The sequence below is a fragment of the Macaca nemestrina genome, chromosome 10, assembly GCF_043159975.1.
Source record: "Macaca nemestrina isolate mMacNem1 chromosome 10, mMacNem.hap1, whole genome shotgun sequence".
NCBI lineage: Eukaryota > Metazoa > Chordata > Mammalia > Primates > Cercopithecidae > Macaca > Macaca nemestrina.
This window is the reverse complement of record NC_092134.1, coordinates 141,912,657-141,930,622: the sequence shown is the minus strand read 5'-3', so window position 1 is coordinate 141,930,622 and position 17,966 is coordinate 141,912,657. Positions and strand designations below refer to the sequence as shown.

The window sequence follows — 17,966 nt, the reverse complement described above, 5'->3', positions numbered from 1 at the left end:
TGGACCACAGTGTTTTGTGTGGTGTTTGGAGTAAAGTGATTATTGTCCCACAGGTTTCTATCTTGCTAGGCAGTCCCTTTCCTTTAGAGGCTTCTTTGGCTAGAGAGAGTGGGTTTCTGTTGAGGCTTTTTTTGTCTGTGCCTGTTGGTATTTCCAGGTTGTCAGCTTCTTCAGCTCCACACCTGGATATATAAGGCAAAAAGAAGGTCCAGGGAGCTGCAGGTCACAGCACTCCTGACTGGTCTGCCTTCTCTCTGCCTTTTTAATGTTTCTCTCTGTGTGTATAGTTTTTGTTGTACTTTTATACTTAGTGTGCTGGAGAAAAAAAAATATTCCTGATACTTCTTAAAGACAGTAAGGCAGACGCTATTCAGGGGACCACTGAGATGAGGATTTGTGTTACAGGACAGAGATCAGGCTCAACTGAGAATACATGAGGACCAATGGAGATATGTAGCCAAGGAGCAGGGTGGGGGTCAGTGATGGAAAATTACTAAGAAGACACGTCATGGCTGGAGGATTCTTGCCAGACCTACTCAAGAGGAGTTGCTGAAGACAAGCCAGAGAGATGACATATTGATAGCAGGAGATGAGGAATTTGATCAGATCTCATGAGTGATCAGATGTCAAGCCTGGGGATTTATTTTTGAAGGAAGACTTAAGCAAACTACCTTTTCTCTTTAGGAAAACAAAATGTATGTTCTGGCCTTAGGTATATAAGTAATCAGTAGGTTGAATTTTAATGCTTACATTCAGATAACCAATTTTTTTAAGTTACAATTTTCATTACTACCTCATCCCTTAGCCGCAGTCACATATTTACATGTTTTGGAAAACCATACCTCTGGCAGCAGTTGAGTTTTGATGTCTAGTATCATTGCTTTATTCAGCTTCTAATTCATTTTAAGTGGTCCTTAATGGATATTCATTTCTGATCAGAATCAATCTGTACCTGATACTTGTGTATTTCTAGAAATCAAAGTTTTTCAAATACTTGCATTTATAAAATTATAAGTGGAAATATTTCAGTAACTATGAAGAGATAGATCATTTAAAATACTTTTCTAAAGTGGAAATATTTCAACAACTATGAAGAGATAGATCATTTAAGATACTTTTCTGTAACAACTTTTTTAAGAAAAGCCTGATTTTAATAAATGGTAATTTTCTGGTTTTTTCTTCTACACAAAAGACTGGGGGCCATTTATCTCAGTTGTACAAAAAAGAAACTTTGGAGAATAGAGAAAAAATAAAGAATGCAATAGTAGTTGTGGGAAAATTTTAAAATGTAACCACATGTATGTTTGTACAAATACGTATACACAGATAAATCCTTTAGTCAGAGAATAGGAGGAAAAAGTGGTATTGGAGAGTATGGCCTTTTATCATTTGCTTTCATTTCATTTGTTTTCAATCTGAATGGTTCAGTAAGAATCTAAAAATGCTTTTATATCCTCTGGGTTCATTTAAAGAAAGATACTTCACTGTATGTACACACAGGTGTATAGTTGGTTTACGTTTTGAGTCAATTATATTCTTTTCTTACCACATATGGACCATGATTTTGTAAAAAGAAGAGATAAAATTCCCTCAGAACTTCTAGCTTTAAGAACTTTGGGCATGGTGGCTTACGTCTGTAACCCCAACACTTTGGGAAACCAAAAGGCAAGAGGATCCCTTGAGCCCAGGAGTTCGTGACCAGCCTGAGCAACATGTGGAAACCTCATCTCTACACAACAAAAAATTTTAAAATTAGCTGGGCGTGGTGGTGCCTATCTGTAGTCCCAGCCCTTAGGAAGCTGAGATGGGAAGATCACTTGAGCCCAGGAGGTCAAGGTTGCAGTGAGCTGTGACTGTGCTACTGCACTTCAGCCTGGGCGACAGAGGAGACCCTGTCTCAATTTAAATATAAAAAGAACTTTTATTCTTGTGATCTCAAGTGTTTTTTTTTTTTCCTTTAGAGAGAGCGTGTGTGTGTGTGTGCGCGCGCGTGTGTGTGAAGTGCTTGGATTCTTGAAGATCACTTTCTCTGCTTAGCTGTTCTTCAAGCAGGATAAAATATGCTGTATTTGTGTGATTGTAAAAAGCATTAAGCAATTTAATTTCTGTATATTTAGTAAGGAAATGATCATACTTAAAAAAAACTTTTTTTTTTAGAAATAGGGTCTCCCACTATCACATAGGCTGGTGTGCAGTGGCATAATCATAGCTTATGATAGCCTCAAACACCTGGCCTCAAGCTGTCCTCTCACCTCAGCCTCCAAAGTAGCTGGGACAACAGGTGCCCACCACCATGCCCAGCTAATTAAAAAACAATTTTTTTTTTTATAGAGGCAGAGTCTTGCTACATTGCCCAGGCTGGTCTTGCACTCTTGGCCTCAAGAGATCCTCCCACCTCAACCTCCCAAAATGCTAGTGTTACAGGTGTAAGCCACCATTCCTGCCCTGTACTTTTATTTGAAGAGGAAATACTAAACTTATCTACTTTGCAGTAATAAAATAGTTGGGTTGGGGTGCAGCTTGTGCCACCATCCTTGAGAAGATGTTTTTTTAGCTTGCATTTTAACACCATGTAAAATCACACACAAAAATGATCTGTTAGCTGTGAAGAAATTTAGTATCACTTCTTGTTTTCATGGCCTCTGTATCTGTAAAATACAACTGTATACTCAGTGATATGGTTTGGCTTTGTGTCCCCAACCAAATCTCGTGTTGATTGTTATTCGCAGTGTTGAAGAAGGGGCCTGGTGAGAGGTGATTGGATCGTGGGGGCGGCATTCCTCCATGTTGTTCTCGTGATAGTGAGTGAGTTCTCATGAGATCTGATGGTTTAAAAGTGTGCGACACTTCCCCCGTCGCCTGTGCTCCCACTCTCTCCTGCCACCATGTAGAAAAGGTGCTTGCTTCCCCTTCGCCTTCCGCCATGATTGTAAGTTTCCTGAGGCCTTCCAGTCATGTTTCCTGTGAAGCCTGAGGGACTGAGTCAATTGAACCTATTTTCTTCCTAAATTACCCAGTCTCAGGTAGTTCTTCACAGCAGTGTGCAAGGGGACTGATAAACTCAGCCACTCAGATAACCTAAATTACAGACAAACTGTGGTAAATGTTCTTGGATCCTGGCCATTGTTGACTGATTTTTAGAATAACAGAAAATACTTGCCTACATTTTCTTCTTTTCTTTAGATATGGTGTTGAGTCTCACTGGATCCAGTTAATAATTCCCTTTAAACATTCTGTTCTTTGAGAACAGATACAGCTGGGAGAAATGATCCTATGACATTAAAACTAGAATTGGATTGCGTTAGGTTTATTCCCAGGATGTGAGAGCTGTAGCATGAAGTGTGGCAGTGATCAGGAACAGAGGCTCAACCACTCTGTGTTTGAACAGTTTCATGTTAGATCCTGCAGTGGGCCATTATAGGCAAATTGGCCCACAAGATATTTCACTCCTGGAACTTAAGTTCATGACCTACTTTTAGGAATGACTTTTTAGATCTGACTGTTACTTTTTCGCCAGAATGTGCCAAAATTATATACCATGGCCTTGCCAGAAAACAGGAAATCTTTCAAAAATTGGGAGTGGAATAGAAATTTTGTAATTTTTTTTTTTCAGTTTTAGAATGTTGAATATGTTTTTATCCTTGTGTTAATACATGTTTGAAGAGAGAAAATATAGGCTGCTCTTCTCCAGAGTTCAAAGTTAAAATCTGCACAGCATATGGGAAAGTGCTAAATATACATGGTAATTGGAATTAACCATTAAGATGAACATACTCATTCTGGCAGCTAAGAAGGAATATCTTCAGCTCAGGGAAAACTGTAAGCTATGTTTATACGTCTGCCCAGGTAGGTTATGTGTCTGTGTTATAGAAACCAGGAATCCCATACAGGTATTTCTAAGGATTACGAAAATGGTCATGATGAGATGGAAGAGAACAGTTTCTAAAGAATAAGCAGATAGACCAAAAAAAAAAAAAAAAGTTTTTCCTTTGCTTTCTACCAAGAGAGGGAAAAAAAAAAAAGTAGTTTTCATGGGAAATACAGAATATGTTGCAAGAACAGATGTCTTGGGAGCTTAATTCCATAAATGGTGATGTGCCCAAGAATACCCTGAGATAAGAAGAAAAACTTCATGGAGTCTTTAAAAAAATAAAATAAAATCACTGAGTCCTAAAGTAAATAAGTGAATATCCATAATCAAAAAGTTTCCTTTTCATATTAAATCTATTTGTGTGGAAGGAAATGAAGGAGAAAACTTTATAAATACTTGTAAACTGGAGTCCCTGGATTCTAGAGTTCTTTTTTGAAACCAGTTATAAGGAACAGAAATTGTCTTTTTATCTGAGAAAAAACTGCTAGTTAAAATGTCTATTTTCTTTGCTTTTGACTGAGATAACTCATTGTGGTAACACTGGGTTTTAAATACTGATAGGTAACTATATATCTATTTTTGATTAATAAAGAGGAAAATGAATTATTTAATAAAGGAAGTTTTATAGAAAAAGCATTCAAAATGTTAAACTCATTGCCAAAAATATATATATAGTCCTTAACGGTAGGAAAGGTGGGAGCTACAAACCTATCATTGTTTTGTACCAATCATGGAAAATTGATTCTTGAATTCGACAAACGTATATATTAAGGATTTTATCTGTGCTGGCAATTTTACTAGGTACTGAGTTGATAGAAAGATGAATGAGACTCTGTCACAGCCCTCATAAACTCAAATCTATTGGAAGAAAAGTTATGTAAACAGATGATTATAATCTGTTTCAGATAGCACCGAAAGCCTTTTGTCCCAAACTTCAAGAAGCTGGATAAGCTTATACCACTTCTAAAAATGTGTGATGTGTGGTTGAGCTCATGTGAGAGAATGATGTCAGAATCGAGGAGGGGGCTGAAAGATAAAGATGAGGTATGTGAGCCTGTGCAACAGCTGCCCAGGGGCTGGCAGACCTAGTTACGACTAGAACTTGGGTTTACAAAATGCCTCTACAGAGAATGAAGTGAGGCATTGGGCTCACAAGAGGTGGGGAGTTGGAACTGAACCTCTGCTGAAGATGGGTCAGTTAGAGGCTTGATGTACAGAAAAGCAAGACTCATTCAGTCAAACTTCTACCCGTGATAGATGACAAAGGAGCTTTTCTGTGCCCTGACTCTGGGAAGGAGCCCGGAGTCGGCTCTAAGAAATCCAAGTTATCAAGCCTGTACCTTCCCCGGGTTTAGACTAAAAATTTATGTCACCACTTGTCTGGGAAGTTCCTGCCTGAAGATCACAAAGAAAGACATGTACATGGTCCTTAAACACATGAAAAGATGCTCAGCTCATTCATAGTAAGATGGCAAACTGAGGTGCTACTTAGCCAAAATCGAGAATTTAACAGCACACTCAGTTAAGCGGGCTGTGCTGATTGGGAACTCTGAGACTCTGCTGGTGGGAATGCAGAATGTAGACCTCTTATAGAGGCAGTCTGGCAGTGGGTAGTAAAATGCTTATCTGTGCACTGACTTTTCACCCAGAAACGCTTCACTCCTAGGAATTGGTCCCACAGACACATCTTCAAAAAAGCAGAATAACATATACACAGGATAATTCATTGCTATGGTATTTGTAATAGCAACAGGTTCAAAATAACCCATTGTGCTACAGTGGGATATTTGTTGTCAATTATAGTACATCCAACAGAGTGGAATACTGTCCAGCTGTAGAAAGGAATGAGAAAGATCTCTATTGATACGGAGTGATTCCCAGAACATACTGTTAAGTGAAAAAGCAAGATGCAGAATAATGTATTTAACATATTACTTTTTACGTAAGAAAAGGGGTAACGTGCAATTATATGAGTATATGATTGCTAATAATTGCAAGAAGAAACAATTGAAGGATAAATCAAAAATGTACCCAAAAAGGTTACCTATAAAAAGGAGGGAACAGGATAGAGGAGATGGGGTGGAAGCAAGCCTTCTGTGATTATACCTAGTTATATAGTTTTGACTCTAGAATCAAATGAATATATTACATAATCAAAAATAAAATTAGATCAGAAAAAAGGAAAAAAAGCAGTCCTTGAAATTTAAAAACAAACAAACAAATGAATCTAATTATATATTAAATTGTTGACATTCACTTTGAGCAGATAATGATTTCAGCTAACTTTATAATACGGATTTTTCTCTGTACATCTTAGTAGGGTAAACTCCAAGTAAAAGAACAAAAATGCAAAGTTTTTTTTTTTTTAATGGTCTCGCTCTGCCTCCCAGGCTGGAGTGCAGTGGCACAGTCACCACTCGCTGCAGCCTCAACCTCCCAGGCTCAATTGATCCTCCCACCTTAGCCTCCCAAGTCGCTGGGACTGCAGGCGCGTGCCACCGTGTCTGGCTAGTTTTTGCATTTTTTGTAGAGATGGGGTTTCACCATGTTGCCCAGGCTGGTCTCAAACTCCTGGGCTCAAGTGATCCTCCCTCCTCAGCCTCCCAAAGTGCTGGGATTGTAGACATGAGCCACCGCGCCTAGCCCAGATAAATTGTAGAGTTCATCCTGAAGGCATATTGGTAGTAATTGTATTGGTTTTGGTATTTTAAAAGCACTATATTGTTAGATAAAACAAATAACAAGTAATTATGTTATTGTTGGGAACCAAAATTTTTCAGCATAAGAGAAAAAAATATAAAGTGTAAAATCAAAGTAGTTTAGTAAACCCAGTCTTCAAGATTGAGATCTGTAATCTTAAATCTGAATATAAAACATAACTATTAACTAATAATTTTCTCCCTTTTAAAAAAATATTTATTTCCTATCTCTGACTGAACCAGACTAGAAGAAATGATAAATAATAAACACCCCAGCAGCAGTAAACATCCCAGCACCCGGATTGTGGTTTCCCACTTAGTCTGTATATGGTATGCTGCTATAACAAAATCAGTAGGTCAGTAATTTGTAAAGAACATAAATTTATTTTTATCACAGTTCTGGAACTGGAAAGTCTAAGAGCAAGGCACCAGCAGGTTTGATTGTTGGCAAGGGCTGCTTTTGGCTTTTAAGACGGTACCTTGTTGCCGTATCCTCCAGAGGACAGGGATGCTGTGTCCTCGCACACATCTATTCCTTTACTCATTTGTTTATTTAATGAGTTCTCTAATAAACTTCAGTGCTGACATATCAGTTTACTTTGCTCCTACTTTTTCTTTTTCTTTTTTTGAGACAAGGTCTCACTCTGTCAACCAGGCTGGAGAACAATGGTGTGATCATGACCCAAGGCAGCCTTGACCTTCTGGGCTCAAGCAGTCCTCCCGCCTCAGCCTCCAAAGTAGCTGGGACTACACACAAGCATGTGACATCATGCCCAGCGATTTTTTTTATTTTTTTTATTTTTTGTGGAAACAGGGTCTGGTTATGTTGCCCAGGCTGGTCTCAAACTTGTAGGTTCAAGTAGTCCTCCCACCTCAGCATTACAAAGTGCTGGGATTACAGGTGTGAGCCACCATGCCTGGCCTCTCTTACTACTTTTTAAGAGCAAAAGGATTATTTACTCACATGGCTGCACATTGGCTTATTTTATATACCTTTATTGAGATATGATTCTCATCCCATGCAATTTACCCATTTAAAATATGCCATTCCATATTGCTTAGTAAATTACAGAAACGTGTAACCATCACTACAATATCCTATTTTTTTAAAGTATATTTTTCTAGTGTTATTTCAGTGTCATCGCTTTTTATGTATTAAATACATTTTGACAAATTGAAAGCATTACTGATTTTGCTGCTCACATTGTTCAGTTTATCCATTGTCCCTTTCCCCCAGGCCTGGCAACCGCTGGTCTGCTTTCTATCGCTACAGATTTGCCTGTTCTGGAGATTTCATATAAGTGAAATAATATACTATGTTGCCTTTTGCATGACCTCTTTAACTTAGCATAACGTTTTCAAGGTTCATTCATATCTGTAGCATGTCAGTACTTCATTCCTTTTTATGACTAATAGCTCATTATATGGATATACCAGATTTTATGTATCCATTCATAAGTTGTTGGATATTTGGGTTGTTTCTCTTTTTTTTACTATAATAAATAATGATGCCGTGAACATTTGTGGGTACTTTTTTGCATGGAAACATGTTTCCAGTTATCTTGAGTATATACCTCGGATTGGAACTGCTAAGTCATATGGTAATTGTTTGTTTGCCATTTTAAGGAACTACCAAAATGTTTTGCAAAGAGACTGTACCACTCTACAATCCCACCAGCAATATATGACCATCCCTACACATTCTCACCAACACTTATTATTGACTTTTAATAGCCACCCTGGTGGATGTGATGTGGTATCTCATTGTGGGGTTTTGTTAGTTTTGCTGTATATTTTATTGCTTCTCCGTTGTTCCCGTAGATCATTGTGGCTTTGAGACGCATTTCCCTATTGAGGTTGCACATCTTTTTTTTTTTTTTTTTTTTTTTTTTGAGACGGAGTCTCGCGCTGTGTCACCCAGGCTGGAGTGCAGTGGCGCGATCTCGGCTCACTGCAAGCTCCGCCTCCCAGGTTCACGCCATTCTCCTGCCTCAGCCTCCAAGTAGCTGGGACTACAGGCACCCACCACCACGCCCGGCTAGTTTTTTGTATTTTTTTAGTAGAGACGGGGTTTCACTGTGTTAGCCAGGATGGTCTCGATCTCCTGACCTCGTGATCCACCCACCTCGGCCTCCCAAAGTGCTGGGATTACAGGCTTGAGCCACCGCGCCCGGCCAGAGGTTGCACATCTTTTCTTCTGCTTACTGCCTATTTGTAAATCCTCTTGTTGATTGAAAAGATTCAAATCCTTTGCTCATTTGTAATTGGGGTATTTGTATTTTTATTGAGTTGTAAGAGTTACAGACACAAGTCCTTTATCATATATATGATTTATAAATATGTTCTCCCATCCTGTCGTTCTCTTTTCACTTTCTTGTTGATATCGTTTACAGCATAAAATTTTATAAAGTTTAATGTGTTCCAATTTATTTTTTTTTCTTTTGCCACTTTTGCTCTTTGGGTATCTCATCTAAGAAATCACTGCCTAACCCAGGAAGATTTACTCTTACGTTTTGTTCTAAGAGTTTTATAGTTTTAGCTCTTACATTTAGGTGTTTAGCCAATTCTGAGTTTATTCTTTTATATGTTCTGAGACATAATGAGTTTGACATCATTTTCTTTGCATGTCCATTTCTGTTTGCCCCACACCATTGCATGAAAAGAGCATTCTCTCCCATTAGATTGTCTTGGTGCTCTTGTTGGAAATCAGTTGACCACAAACAATTACGGTTTGTTTCTGGACTCTCAATTTCGTTTCTTTGATTTCTTTGTCCATCTTTATTCCGATAACACACTGTAGGTAAAAACCTACTTTACCATAGGCTCTGAAATCAGGAAGTATGAGTCTTCCTAACTTTATTCTTCTCAATTAATATTGTGTTGGCTATTTTTGTGTTATTTTATAAAACCCCATGTGAATTTACAATTCTCTCAAAATAAAAATTGAAGAAGTAGTAATAGAAGTAGCACTAGTAGTAGTAGTAGTCATAGTGGTAGAAGAGGAAATGCTGTAGCAAATAAAGAGAAGGGAGGATAAAGGAAACAAGTAGAGTAATAGAATAGTTTCTGAAGGAGGACATGGATATATGGGTTGTTGTTGTTTTTTTTTTTTTCTATCTTCTTGTGTATGTTTGGAAATTCTCAATATAAAATGTAATTCTTTTAGTTTTAAAAGGAGAAAGGCTCTAAAGCTAGACTGTTTGTATTAGAGCTCTAGCCTGTGACTTATTCATCATATGAATGTCACAAAGTTATTTAGGCTCTCTGTAGCTCAGTTTTTCATTTATAAAATCGACATGAAAATTGTACCAACTTCATATTGTTATGAAGATTAAATTACCTAAAGCTCTTAGAATAATGCTTGGCACATAGTAAGTATTCAATAAATGTTGGCTTGGAAAGTGACTATTTTTGAAAGGAGGGTGGTTAAAAAAAGAAAAAAAAGACCATTTTTAAAAGTACATGTAGATTTACCAGATAATCAATAAATCTAGTCATTCAATTAAAAACTTAGTGGCAAGTTAACATATATGAAAGGAGAATTAATAAACTTGAAGATAACACTGCAAAAAATATCCAAAATACAGTGCAGAAGGAAAAAACAAAATTGAAAATATCAAAGAGAGACTAGGAGACATGGAAAACAGACTGAGAAGGTACATTCACCTGATAAGAATTTTGAGAAAGATCATACAGAAAATTCAGAAGGACCAATATTGCAAAATAGGAAAGTATACATTTAAAAATTTGGAAATTACAAATTTTGCAAATTAGAAAATAAGGAAATTGCAAATATTGTAAAAAACAGAAATTGCAAAATATTTAGAACAGGGAAAACACTATATATCAAAATTTGTGATATACTGCTAAAGCAGTTCTTGGAGGAAAATTTACAGTCTTAACACATATATAAAATTGAAAATTAAAAGGCGGGGCACGGTGGCTTACGCCGTAATCCCAGCACTTTGGGAGGCCAAGGTGGGTGGATCACTTGAGATCAGGAATTTGTAATCTCAGCTACTCGGGAGGCTGAGGCAGGAGAATCGCTTGAACCCAGAGGTTGTAGTGAGCTGAGATCGCACCACTGCACTCCAGCCTGGGCGGCAAAGAGAGAGACTCTCTCAAAGAAAAGAAGGAAGGAAAGAAAGGAAAAAAGAAAGAAAATTAATGAGCTAAAAGTATCCAAATCAAGAAATAGAGAAAGAACATCTGTGTAACCCCCAGCACACACACAAGAAAAAAGAAGAAAGAAAATAAAAACAGAAATTAAATGAAATAGAAAACAAGCTATGGAGAAGATCAGTGAAACTAAAAGCTGGTTCTTGGAGAAAACACACAAGATAGATAGGATTTAATGACTTAATTAGATGTGAAATATATAGTGGGACAGATTGTTCATGAAGAAAAGACCAGATATTATAATAATTTTAACAGTGACTTAATCTGATGTCCCTTCAGACTTCTATTATTAGAGAATTAATTAGTCTGCTTTTATTCTGGTTAACAGAACCTGCAACTGAACTCTCAGATTTTTTTTTTATCAGTAGTAAAACGTAAATCTGATTAGAATTTAAACTTTTTCTTTTAATAGCTGGGTTTGGATAACCTATCCTGTTTCTTAGCTTATGTATTCTTCTGTGAAATATGGCTTCTGTTTGGACATTGACATTTTTGTCTTAGAAGAAAAGATAAACAGAATAGACAACTGGTTCCTTTTTCCTCTGGGAGGGTGTGTATACCTGGATGCACAGATATGCATTGATAGCTAAAGAAGTCTATTTCAGCAAGTTTCTTCCTTCTTCCCTTCTTCCTTTTTTTTTTTTTTCCTTCCTTCCTTCCTTCAGGACATCTGATTCTTTATGTCGTTGGGACCAAGGGTTTCTTCTGCCTGCACATGCACCTGGCATGGTTCAAGAGGAAAAACATTTGGATATAAAATATCTTCCACGTCAGTAAAACATGATCTTCCATGTCAGTAAAACATGAAGGAATCACTCCTTTTGCTTTTTGGTCTTATCTTGAGAAGAGCATACTGTGAGAGCCCCTTAAGAGCGCAGTCATTTCTATGATCTGTGTAACATCTGATGCTCTGTGAGCTGTCAGATATTTAGTGCTCAATATCATAACTATGCAGGGAACAGACTTCACACCAAGTTTCTTCATACTAGACCTAGGAACACTAAACTTTGATCATCTTCATGTCTTTTGGAAATGGAGAAGTAAGTTCTTACAACTATTTTTTTCATTCTGTGACGTGGATCAAATAAGTAATCTTTGGTCTTATCTGTCCACTTGGATCAGTTTCTTCAGGCAGGCATACATACTCATTCCTAAGAAGCACTTTAAATGCATTCTGCCTTGAAAATGGATTTGTGTGTGCTTTATTAGGATTTCTTTTTAAGTTTTTAAACTTATGCTAGATATCAGATATTAAAGATTGTCTCATGTTCTAAGAAAATAACTAGCCGAGTATACTTTCACCCACATTCCTATTAAAGTCAACATGGAAAGGTTTCTTAACCAATTGAATGACATGATACAGATGTTTTGCTCACTTTCTCTAGGTGCCTCTTTGCTTTCTTCTATTTTCCTTTTTTCCCGAGAGCTGCTTTGCAGAAGACTTTGCCAAGAGATACCACATGCCATAAGAAAAATTAGCCTACATCTTTTCAAAATTGTCTTAGTCCATTCAGACTGCTGTAACAAAATAACATAGACTGAGTAATTGATAAGCAACAGAAGTTTATTGCTCACCATTTTGGAGACCAGAAGTGCAAGATCAAGGCAGCAGCAGATTCGGTGTCTGATGCAGGCTTGCTCTCGACTTCACAGATAGTGCTGCTTCGCATCTTCACACTGCGGAAGGGCGAACAGGCTCCCTCGGGCCTTTTTTTTTTCCCAAGTATAATGGATACGTTTATTTACTTATCCATTTATTTATTCATTCATTTGCAATTATCCTTTAAGCAACTACTGTTTGCAAAAAAAAAAAGTATGTTATTTGCCACCAGTTTGATAAAGGAGATAACAGTTCTATATGAAAACATCTATAGTTGGTCTCACAAGCAAAGTGTGCTGGGAGAGCAAAAACAGAAGAAAAAAATTATTTTCATATTTTCTCTTTTGAGTGACACACTATCCTCGTTAGGAGTTCGGTTTCCTACCAGTGATACTAGATATTTACATCTCCCAAATCGAAGTACAAACTTTGGCAGTAGAACCTTGTTGCTCATTATTTTCTTTTTATTTTCAAGTTTTATTTTGGATTCTGGGGATACATATACATGTTTGTTACCTGGGTATATTGCATGATACCCTCAGGCCTTTTTTATAAAGGTACTAATCTCATTCATGAGGGTTCCACCCTCTGACCTAATCATCTCCAAACGGCCCCATTTCATAATACCACCAAATTGAAGGTTGTTTCAACATCTAAATTTGGGGGAAGCCGAGCGCAGTGGTTCATGCCTGTAAACCCAGCACTTTGGGAGGCTGAGGCGGGCTGATCACTTGAGGTCAGGAGTTTGAGACTAGCCAGGCCAACATAGCAAAACCCGTTTCTACTAAAAATACAAAAACAATTAGCCACTGTGGTGGTGTGTTCCTCTAATCCTAGCTACTTGGGAGGCTAAGGCAAGAGAATTGCTTGAGCCCGGGAGGCAGAAGTTGCAGTGAGCCGAGATCTTGCCTGGGCAAGAGAACGAGACTCGGGCTCAAAAAAACAATAAATTAATTAAAATAAAATAAATTGGGGGGGGAACACAAACATTCAGACCATAGCAAAGGTCACTGGGGGTCCTCCCAGAAAAGAGAAATTTGATTCACAGATGATTTATTAATAGGTTTTTTTTTTTCTGTCGTTATATACTAGAGGGAGGAACTGACTTTAAAATGTGCTTACAGGCCGGGCGCGGTGGCTCAAGCCTGTAATCCCAGCACTTTGGGAGGCCGAGACAGGCGGATCACGAGGTCAGGAGATCGAAACCATCCTGGCTAACACGGTGAAACCCCGTCTCTATTAAGAAATACAAAAAACTAGCCGGGCGAGGTGGCGGGCGCCTGTAGTCCCAGCTACTCGGGAGGCTGAGGCCGGAGAATGGCGTGAACCCGGGAGGCGGAGCTTGCAGTGAGCTGAGATCCGGCCACTGCACTCCAGCCTGGGCGACAGAGCGAGACTCCGTCTCAAAAAAAAAAAAAAAAAAAAAAATGTGCTTACATTATTAGGTGAAAATGTAAAGAACCTAAATCTTCAACAATATGGGACTCACTAAAAATCCATTCAGGGGACTGGGCGCAGTTGCTCACGCCTGTAATCCCAGCACTTTGGGAGGCAGAGGCAGGCAGATTATATGAGGTCAGGAGCTCGAGACCAGCCAGGCCAACATGGTGAAACCCATCTCTATTAAAAATACAAAAATGAGCCAGGCTCGGTGGCAGCCGCCCGTAATCCCAGCTATACTCGGGAGGCTGAGGCCGGAGAATCACTTGAACCCAGGAGGCGAAGGTTACAGTGAACTGAGATCGCACCATTGCACTCCAGTCCAGGTGACAGAGCAAGACTCCATCTCAAAAAAAAATAACTAAATAAATGGATATCCATTCAGCTGAATGCTGTGCAGCCAGTTAAAAGTAGATTTTAGGCTGGTCACAGTGGTCATGCCTGTAATCCCAACTCTTGGAGAGGCCAGGACAGGAGGATCACTTAAGGCCAGGAGTTTAAGACCAGCCCAGGCAACATAGTGAGACCCCATTTCTACAGTTTCTAAAAAAATACATAAACTTTCTAAAACCAAAAAATAAATATATACACATACACATACATATACACATATACATATATATGTAATTTTTTAAAGCAATATTTTAAAATACTATTTAATGACATGAAAAAATGGTCTCGACTATGATGATAGCTAAAATGTACTGGGTGTCAGTTTTATGCCAGGCACCTTTTTAAGTGTTTTCCTTGTGTTAATTCAACAGGTTAATACTCGCAACAGTCTTTTGTAGGAGAAACTATTGTTATCCCTATTTTAAAGGTGAGGAAACTGAGGCTCACAGCATTTACGTAGTTTGCCTGCAGTCAACTGGTGAGAGACAGAGCTAGAATTTAAACTCAGGCAATTTGGCTCTTTTAAAGCCCTCGCTTAGACATCATTACATATCTCTGTAAATTTTTTTATGAAACTAGACAAACTATTTTTAATTCATCTAGAAAAGAAAATGTGTTAAAAATAACCAATCAAATTTTGACGCAGTAGAATTGGTGAACATATTCTACCAGGTAGGAAAATATGCTATAAGATATAGTAATTTTTAAAGTATCACAGTGTAGCTGAAATAGAGAAGAAAGGCCGGGTGCGGTGGCTCATGCCTATAATCCCAGCACTTCGGGATGCTGAGGCCGGCAGATCATGAGGTCAGGAGATCGAGACCATCCTGGCTAACACGGTGAAACCCCGTCTCTACTAAAAATATGAAAAAATTAGGCCGGGCGCGGTGGCTCAAGCCTGTAATCCCAGCACTTTGGGAGGCCGAGACGGGCGGATCACGAGGTCAGGAGATCGAGACCATCCTGGCTAACACGGTGAAACCCCGTCTCTACTAAAAATACAAGAAAATTAGCCGGGCGAGGTGGCGGGCGCCTGTAGTCCCAGCTACTCGGGAGGCTGAGGCAGGAGAATGGTGTGAACCCAGGAGGCGGAGCTTGCAGTGAGCTGAGATAGTGCCACTGGGCGACAGAGCGAGACTCCATCTCAAAAAAAAAAAAATAGAGAAGAAATAGAATAAATCAGAAGAGCATGCCACTTTTTATGTTCACAGGGAGGAGACTAAATGAATACACTTAAGAGTGATAATCACTGATAGAGGAATTATAGATGATTTTTCTTTCATTTCTCTTTTTTGTTTGTACTTTATTTTTTTAATTTTATATAATGCCAGAAGTTCAAGACCAGCCTAGACAACATAGTGAGACCCTGTCTCTACTTAGCTGGGTGTGGTGGTGCATACCTGTAGTCCCAGCTACTCAGGAAGCTGAGTTGGGAGGATCACTTGAGCCCAGGAGTCTGAGGTTGTAGTGAGCAGTGATTATGCCACTGTACTATAGAGCCTGGGTGACAGAATGAGACTCTTTCTAAAATATAACAAAGAAAACCCAAATTATCTGTAGTAAGCATTTTTAAATCATACAATATTAGCAAGTTTATTTTTAATGCTTTAAAACTTCAAGTTTTAACAGTATTTTACTAGTGTAACATATTGCTGCTTGATTTTATGCATCGTGTACCCTGGCATTTTCTAAGCTGCTTACTCTGCAGAGTTAATTTCCTAAAATGTTCAATATATTATTCATTTATTCAAGGCCTAAATTAACCACCCACACAGAACCACTAATCCAGTCTTCGTTTTTGGTAAAGACAGAGAGAAGACAATGGGATCATAGTCATCTTCTGGCTTAGGGTTGAGGAGAAGGATTTCAGAACTTTTTACCAATTTTTTTTTTCTTTTTACCTATTTTTAAGACCCGAATTGTTTATTGATGGTATAAAGAAAAGCTATCTATGTGTATGTGTGTGTGTGTGTGTGTGTGTGTATATATATATATATATGAGAGAGAGCGCGCTGCTGTCTAAATACCTCACTGAACTCTGTAGTAAATTGTTATAGTTGTTCAATTGATTTTTTAGTGAGAATGTGTCTCTACCAAAGAAAATTTTAAAATTAGTCAAGCATGGTGGCATGTACCTGAGCTGCTCGGGAAGCTGAGGCCAGCTTGAGGCCAGGAGCTTGAGACAAGCCTGGGCAATATAGTGAAACCCTTTTTTTTATAAAAAAAAAAAAAAAAAAAGAGAGAGAATTCATGAAATGCTTGTTTTGGGGATATTGCCTCCTCTTCCCCCAAAATTTCTGTATCAATGTAACTGCCAGTCTTAGCCCAAGCTGCTGTAATAGAATGCCATGAACTGGGTAGCTTAATCAAACAGAAATTTATTTTCTCACAGTTTGGTGATTGGGAAGTCCGAAACCAAGGTAGTGTTTGGTGCAGTTCCTAGTGAAGGCTCCTCCTGGCTCGCAGAGGCTCCTAGTTACTGGATCCTCATATGGCAGAAAATAAAGAGAAATCTCTTTTTCTCCTCCTCTTCTTACAAAGCCCAATCCTATCAGACTAAGGCCCCACCCTTCTGCCCTCGTTTAACCTTAATTACTTCCTGAAGACCCTGTCCCTGGGTTTGGTGACATTGGGGTCTAGGAGTTCTACATGTGAATTTTGCGGGGGCACAATTCAGCCCATAGTAGTGCCTAAACTCTTTCCAGTATCCTCAGAAATCCTATATTTAGTTTATTTTATTGCAGACAGGATTAGTTTTATCCTTTCTTGTGAAACTCTTAAAATACTCATTACTTTACAGTGTGTCATAGAAACTTTACTTAAATTTAACCTTATGAATAATTTCTTCCTAGACGCAAAATCGAATGAAGCTAATGGCCGACAACTACGAGGATGACCACTTCAAATCCTCCCATTCCAATCAGACAAATCACAAGCCCTCCCCAGACCAGGTAAGATGGCTCTGCAGTGTTTTATTAAAAAACCCACACACTTAAATTTTGAGATGTTTTGTACTGGCATGTTGCAAATTCTAAGATACAAGTTAGAAGAAGAAAAATAAATAGAATAATAAATAATAATAAATAAAAAGAATATTCTTTTCAAAAAAATCACAGATTCAGTTTCTTTATAGGAAGTTGGTGATTCTAAATATTTTAAGAGCAGATACTTGAAAGATTTGAAAAATAAAGAATCCTTGAATTGGGTTAAGAAAAAAAATTAACTTTCTCAGAGATACGTACTAATAATATGTAATTTTTAACTGTCTTTACTAATTTTTAACTGTCTTGATTTTCCTTTTAAAGAAATAGTTCCTTATTAGAAAAACAAGACTCTTTCCTTGCAAGCCTAGTGAGGCACAGTTTTTAGGTTATTTCTGTTTAATTGCAAATTATGAACTCTCTGCTCATTACCTATTAGAAGTGAAGATTGAAACTTAGTTCTTCACTCCCTGTCCTTGTGGATCCCTCCAGCATGTCATGCTTAAGGAAAATTGTGGTCTTCAACTTCTCATCAATGCAAAAGAGACATTGATGAATCTGAAGGGAACCATGTTCAATTTCTAGTTTCTTGGAAAAAGGGAACTCTCCTCAAATCTTGAAAATGATGGATGGGAGAGAGTGCTGAACAGATTACCTCATATCCCATTGCCAAAAATCAAATTTTAACATCTCTATCACACCCAGCCTTAAAATATATAGCTAAGGGGAAAAAAAAAAAGTCAAGTAATTACATACATATGACTAAAGCATCAAGACTTTCCTGCTAAACATCTCTACTAAAT

The 17,966-nt window shown here is 38.1% G+C and overlaps 1 protein-coding gene across 9 annotated transcripts in view; it reads left to right on the top strand.

Moving 5' to 3' along the window:
• Positions 1 to 17,966, top strand: part of LOC105484242 (ELKS/RAB6-interacting/CAST family member 1) — a 541,895-nt gene that overhangs the window by 425,751 nt on the left and 98,178 nt on the right. For all 9 annotated transcript variants that reach the window (XM_071070649.1, XM_071070651.1, XM_071070652.1 and 6 more), the window contains one exon: positions 17,035 to 17,133. In XM_071070649.1, coding sequence (XP_070926750.1) covers positions 17,035 to 17,133 — 99 coding nt within the window. The remainder of the gene's footprint in view (positions 1 to 17,034; positions 17,134 to 17,966) is intronic.